Consider the following 6,605-nt stretch of genomic DNA (forward strand, 5'->3'; position numbering starts at 1 on the left):
ATGACGGGTGGATGAAAGCTTTATAGATTATTGAGCTGCGTTATGTTATGTTACATTACCTTGGCTACCACCTTCCCTGACCAAGTTACATAATTCTGTGCACATTGTCACCCTACACCCAACTCCGACCAGTGGTGGTATTTAACCATTACATTGAAACTACGTACCCTGCAGCTCTCACCTGCACAGCACCATCCCTACTTACAAGATATGTTCAGTAACGGACATGCGCTATGCAATGTAATAGGTGTTGCTTTGGTATTGTAAATAACAATGGCTTTTAATTTTGTTAAAGGAATTTCCATTTACAATGCCACTAGCTCCAAAATTCGCAGTTGCAAGACCTATTGCATTGTAAATGCTTGTTTACTTTTATAATTACTCCACTACAAACAACAAAAGTAAAACAATTGTCATTTTCAAAACCAACGGCTCTAACTTTAACAAATGCGAGACCTATTGCATTGCAAATGCTTATTTTACTTAGCTATTCTTCTGTGCAGCACAGTGTTCCTGTCCAAGCGTCACCGCGCCACAGACTGCGCATGGGTAGAGCTCAAGCACTTAGGCTCGTCCTACTTGCGGTCACTGCGCCACAGACTACGCATGCGTAGACCTTCAGGCCTTAGCTTCGCCCTGCCTGCGGTCTATGCGCCACATGCTGCGCATGCGTAGACCTCCTGTGCTCACTGCGTAGAGCTTCAGAGCTTGGGCTCGCCCTGCCGGTGGTAACTGCGCCACGGGCTACGCAAGTTTGCTTTAGGAAATAGGCCCAGACGAGCGTCTACAATAGCGCTCCCAGTGATGCGCGTCACAGTGCGGATGGTGAAATCCGCCTCAGTCCCGCCATGCGTTGTGGTAATTCCAGGGGGCGTGGTTCGCGCCTAAAATAATCTTCGGACCGGTAGATTGCGTAGGCGGAAGCCAGATGGTGCAGGGCGGTAGCACGTGATTAACGCCTTGTAAAGGGAGCTCTACTGGTTCAGTCACTGCGCCAGAGGCGTGGCCGCAGAAATATAAAATCAACTGCGTAGTGCCTGGCTCTAAGATGGCTGGTTGCGATGATCCCGCCCACTCCACGATGCTGTTCAACTCTACTTCAGGGCACGCTTGCCTCACCCTAGCATGGCCGCCCTTGTGACGAAGCGTCGTTACGTCGGTTGAATCCCGCCCGTACGGAGACGCGGTTGCGTAACTTGCTGTCGGGACGCGGAAGCCACACCCTCGTATATAAAGAGCCGAGCTGCGTGTTTTGGCGCTCATTCCTCTCACAGAGACTCGTCACGCGGCTCGAAGTGAGACTAGAACCGACCGGACCAGCGCAATCATGGTGAGGGGGCACGGGTGATCTAATATTGTTTGAGTCGGGAGGGGAGACTAAGGATCGTGGGTTAATGGAGAGTGTGGGTCGGAGCCTCCCCGAGCTTGCCTCCAAAGTGGGATGTTGAGAGCAGTGTTAATATCGTCGTCTCCCATCCCCCGCTGTGCTATGATCCTTGTCGCCTTTCCTCCCTGGCTCCGCACCCCTTCCGTCATTTACGAGTTCCCGGCGGTGCCACGTGTACCCCCGCGGGTGGGTCTGGAGGTCACGGGGCTTCCTGTTGCTGTGTCTCATGCCTCTAGTGTACACCCCCCGTTTCTTGCTCTAAGCCTCAGTCTGTCGTGCACCCCTTCCGGTGTAGCGCTGCGGGTTCGCGGTGTACTGTCGGACTTCCCTGGTTCTGATCCCCCCCCCCCGTAGTGCCACCTACACCCCGCGGCCCTTAACTCTGGTGTCCGTCAGATCTGTGTTTATACAGTCTAGCGCCTCGTGCCCCCCATGGCCCTTCGTGGCGTCCCGGCACGTGCTTCTCTCTGGCCGGATCCGCGCCGAACTAGGTCATCCGCGCCCCGCCCTGACGCGGGTGGGGCCGGGGGTATTTTTGGTCCTTGAGTGGGCGGTGGTTCTGGAGGGTGGGGCATCCCTGGGCCCGCCCTGTGAATGGCCGTCATGCTGAGCCCGCCCCGATGCCGCCCGCGTATTGATGTAATTGCAAGCAACGACCGGTCCTTTCTTCGCAGTCTGCGGGGGGGGGGGGGGGGGGGAAGAGAGACGTCTGGCGATGTCACTAGGGTGGGGCTGGTCACGGGCATGTCTGCTTGCAGTACGCCTCCACGCCCCCGACGTACGTGCCGTCATAACGCTGCCTATACCACTGCGAATGCTGCCAGCCCTCAGGAACATGTCCATGCTGCAGTGCGGGATCACCGACTTCTCCATTCATGAGCACGCCCAGACTGCCATGAGTGATCCCTGCCGCCGACGGCAGGCTCACAAACCTGCCCGTACGTGATGTCTGCCACCTCCCACGGGCACCGAAACATGCCCGTTCTACCATGAGTGATCTGCCGCCTCCTGTAGGTACGGCAACTTGCCCAACTCACTTTCTTCGGCTCTATCTTTAATGTACTAATGTCCTAGTGATTTTACGTTTGTGCTGGTGTAGTGATTCCGTGGCTCTGCAACACCCCCCCCCCCCCGTAATATCATGGCGGACACATACTACGGTCTGCCTGTCGCTGCCATCCCTGTCCACGCTGTCAAGTGATGGTCTCTTCTCATGCATGATGCAGTCACTTACCTTACAGATCAGTCCCCGCCCTACCACATGACACCGCCGTCTCTTTACGGAACCTCCTGCGCCGTTTGTCATCAGTTAACACGTTGAATGCCCTGACACTTCGCCCTTGTCTTTCAGAGGGAATGTATTTCAGTCCACGTCGGCCAGGCTGGGGTCCAAATGGGCAATGCCTGCTGGGAGCTGTACTGCCTGGAGCATGGCATCCAGCCGGACGGACAGATGCCCAGCGACAAGACCATCGGGGGCGGCGACGACTCCTTCAACACCTTCTTCAGCGAGACGGGGGCCGGGAAGCACGTTCCCCGGGCTGTCTTTGTGGACCTGGAGCCCAGTGTCATTGGTGAGTAGAGGGCATTGTGTGATGGCATGGGGACCTTGGCTGCATGCATTGGGTGAGAAGCAGTCAGTCCTTGCATTCAGTGCCCTAACTGCGAGGTACCTTGGAAGTGAAACCCAAAGGTGGCCTACCAGCCTGGATAACTTGCAGAGTGGCAACCGTGCCATCAACTTTTCCAGATACATGTGACCGACCACACGATGGAGCTGTCATGGCTGTATGGTTTATACTTCTTGGTGTCCAGCCTCTTTACCCTCCTGTCGGGCTAATATAACACACCCTGTCATGGGAGGTATCCTAAAGCATTCCATATCACTGCTTCCAGCTCCATTTTTGTAATGCTAGGGGCCCACTGTGATTTTACATGGTAGTAAATGCTGGATTCCATCACCCCACTGCGCAAAACCATTTACTGCTCTGAAGGAAAGGTGCCCAAGGGGGTCTTCGTTCCTTGTTGCCTCAAAAGTTAGAAGTGCATCTAAGTCATTGGGGCCTGTGGTGTTGGTGAATATTGCCCCCACTTGGGGATCTGTCTTAAATCTGCGGGGGAGGAGGGGTTTCCATCTCTGCTTTGAAGTGGTGTGATTGCATGCCGGTTATTCACTAGTTGTGTGAAGAATCGTGTTTGGTGGGTTTACTTAACGACTTGCTAGTTGTATTAAAAAGCGAGCCCTGAAGTGCCAAGAATGCTGAGTCCCAAAATGAGGAAGCTTAAGAGTACACGATAGAACCTGAACTGACAGGGTCATGGTTGGGTTAAACAGGACATTGCAGCGCTTCGGCAGAGTTGAGGGGAGGAGCGGTGACGGGAGAGTAAGACCAGCAGCTTGGAGGCTCCCTTTGGAGAAAACTAGTCTTCTGCTCAGGTGTGGAGCAATGCGGAAGGAGCTCGCCGGGAGCAGCGCCTGTCTTGTAAGTACTACCTGAGAGAAGTCGCCGCAGCTGAGTGACCGCTCTGGGTTAGAGCTCGTGTTCAGGCCTGGGAGTTCGACTTTCTTTCATGCGTTCCACACTAACATGATCACCTACCATGGAGTTGCAGAAATAAGACTAGTTCTGCCTGTCCCAAAGTGCACTATCCTTGCTTGCGGCAAAGGAATGCAGCTGGCCCTTAAGCCTGGAGTGGTTGGCTTAGTGTCATCTCCACCCCCCCCCCCCCCCCTGTCTACAAGCAGTGGCTCTGGGTAGCACACGTGGCTTGCTCAGGTCGCAGGGAGCATTGACATCCTGGCCTGAGTTGAACCTGATTGCTCCTCAATCCATCGGGCACGACCCAGGCACGTAAATTCCATCCTTGAATGTATTGTTAGCAAAAAGCTTATTTTTGTTTACTTTTAGCAAGACAGCCGAATTACCACATGCGAAAACTGTCAGCTACTTGGTGACTGCAGAAGTGAAGTCATTGGCACAAATATCCCACTAGCTCGTAAATGTGTACCTTGCGTCTCAATGCTTGGCGTTTTATAGTGCGTACCATATTAAAATTGTGTAAACAAACTTCACGGGGGAGAGTTTTAGTGAAACAAACTCACTGAAAAATGCTGTGGACCTTGTATGGCCATCCGTGTAGGGCAGAAACCTGTTGGCACTACAAGTGTCCCCTTCTATAGGTTCTTTTAATCATTACCATCCACGCAGCTATTAAAGGGATATTGGAGTTTTTATTTGCATGTGCATATGATGTCCTACTTTGTATTGTGACATTAAATGCATTTTTATTTTTAGTATTCAACTTCTCTCATGTGCACCAACACCCATTTCACTGCTACACTTTTTAAATCTCCTTTGTCATGTTTTTTGTATTTCATGCATGTATTACTGAAGTGTGGAATTGCACTTTAATGGTGTCATTAATTCTAGCATTATTGCAGTGGTTTGGTTAGGAGTTATAACTGCACATTCTCAATTTACATTTTCTTTTCAATCATTTAGATGAAGTTCGGACGGGGACATACCGCCAGCTCTTTCACCCAGAGCAGCTTATAAGTGGCAAGGAAGATGCGGCCAATAATTATGCCCGTGGGCATTACACCATCGGCAAGGAGATCATTGATCAAGTGCTGGACAGAATGCGAAAGCTGGTGAGTTGTGCATTTTTTGTTTGAATGAGAGCATAGTCCCTAGGAGGACTTGTTCCAGTGTGCATTATGCCCACTACTTTTGCTTTGGATAACTTGTCACGTTTCGTTGAGGGTGTTGTAGTGTTCTCTTGAGGCTAATCTTTGCTCTAATCTCCACAGGCTGACCAGTGTACCGGCCTTCAAGGATTTCTCGTCTTTCATAGCTTTGGTGGAGGCACTGGCTCCGGCTTCACATCCCTGCTGATGGAGCGGCTTTCTGTAGATTATGGCAAGAAGTCAAAGCTAGAATTCGCCATCTACCCAGCTCCCCAAGTGTCAACTGCTGTGGTCGAACCCTACAACTCCATCCTGACAACTCACACCACCCTGGAGCATTCGGACTGCGCCTTCATGGTGGACAATGAAGCAATCTATGACATCTGCCGCAGGAACCTGGACATTGAGCGCCCAACCTATACCAACCTCAACCGCTTGATAAGTCAGATTGTGTCCTCAATTACAGCTTCCCTTCGATTCGATGGTGCCCTCAATGTTGACCTCACAGAGTTCCAGACCAACTTGGTCCCCTATCCCCGTATCCACTTCCCCCTGGCCACCTATGCCCCAGTCATCTCGGCAGAAAAAGCCTACCACGAGCAGCTTTCAGTCGCTGAGATCACCAATGCTTGCTTTGAGCCGGCAAACCAGATGGTTAAATGTGACCCACGCCACGGTAAGTACATGGCTTGCTGCCTGTTGTACCGTGGCGACGTGGTGCCCAAAGATGTCAATGCTGCGATTGCAGCAATAAAGACCAAGCGCAGTATTCAGTTTGTTGACTGGTGCCCAACTGGCTTTAAGGTTGGTATTAACTACCAGCCTCCCACTGTGGTTCCTGGTGGAGATCTGGCCAAGGTGCAGCGTGCTGTGTGCATGTTGAGCAACACCACAGCCATCGCTGAGGCATGGGCTCGCTTGGACCACAAGTTTGACCTGATGTATGCGAAGCGTGCCTTTGTCCACTGGTATGTGGGTGAGGGGATGGAGGAAGGAGAGTTCTCGGAGGCACGGGAGGACATGGCTGCCCTGGAGAAGGATTATGAAGAGGTGGGATTAGACTCTTATGAGGGCGAAGAAGATGAAGGTGAAGAGTATTAGGCGAAAGTGATTTTATTGTGTGGTAGATGGACAATTTTATTTGCGGTCCTTTCATCATGAAATTAAAGTCTTTTCCAATGTAACTCATGCTTTTGTAATTTCTTCTAATTGCTGCTTTTGCCATGAATGCAGTTTGGCGCAAACTTCGAAAATAATGGTGATAATAGTGACCAGGAAGGGTTATAGCAACTGCCTGCAGCAATCTATTCCCAACAGCTAAATTCTAACTGCTATAAGTTTGCTCTTCAGCCCTCATAACCAGTGACCTACAAACCTAAGGCGTTACTACAAAACATTGTCCTCCGCTCAAAGTATTTATGCTGCATTGGCTTATTCAGTGTTGCATTTGCTATACAGTAAAAGTAGTGAGTTGGCTAGATTGGTAAGTATGCACACTGAGTGCTGTTATGTAATTGGGCCTAAAGTAAG

The 6,605-nt window shown here is 51.2% G+C and overlaps 1 protein-coding gene across 1 annotated transcript; it reads left to right on the plus strand.

The window, feature by feature from the left end:
- Nucleotides 1-688: 688 nt before the first annotated feature.
- Nucleotides 689-6,259, plus strand: LOC146859430 (tubulin alpha chain). Its single transcript, XM_085650127.1, has 4 exons — nucleotides 689-1,330; nucleotides 2,739-2,961; nucleotides 4,891-5,039; nucleotides 5,199-6,259. The coding sequence occupies exons 1-4, from the start codon at nucleotides 1,328-1,330 to the stop codon at nucleotides 6,174-6,176; spliced, it is 1,353 nt and encodes a 450-aa protein (XP_085506253.1). The 5' UTR covers nucleotides 689-1,327; the 3' UTR covers nucleotides 6,177-6,259.
- The last annotated feature ends 346 nt before the right edge of the window (nucleotides 6,260-6,605 follow it).

This window comes from Triturus cristatus, chromosome 3_2 (assembly GCF_964204655.1).
Source record: "Triturus cristatus chromosome 3_2, aTriCri1.1, whole genome shotgun sequence".
NCBI lineage: Eukaryota > Metazoa > Chordata > Amphibia > Caudata > Salamandridae > Triturus > Triturus cristatus.

What these genes read in the sequence shown, in the direction of transcription:
- LOC146859430 (XM_085650127.1), top strand. An exon ending in CCTGGAGCCCAGTGTCATTG is followed by an intron (nt 2,962 to 4,890) that starts GTGAGTAGAGGG and finishes TCAATCATTTAG; the next exon opens with ATGAAGTTCGGACGGGGACA. An exon ending in TGGACAGAATGCGAAAGCTG is followed by an intron (nt 5,040 to 5,198) that starts GTGAGTTGTGCA and finishes TAATCTCCACAG; the next exon opens with GCTGACCAGTGTACCGGCCT.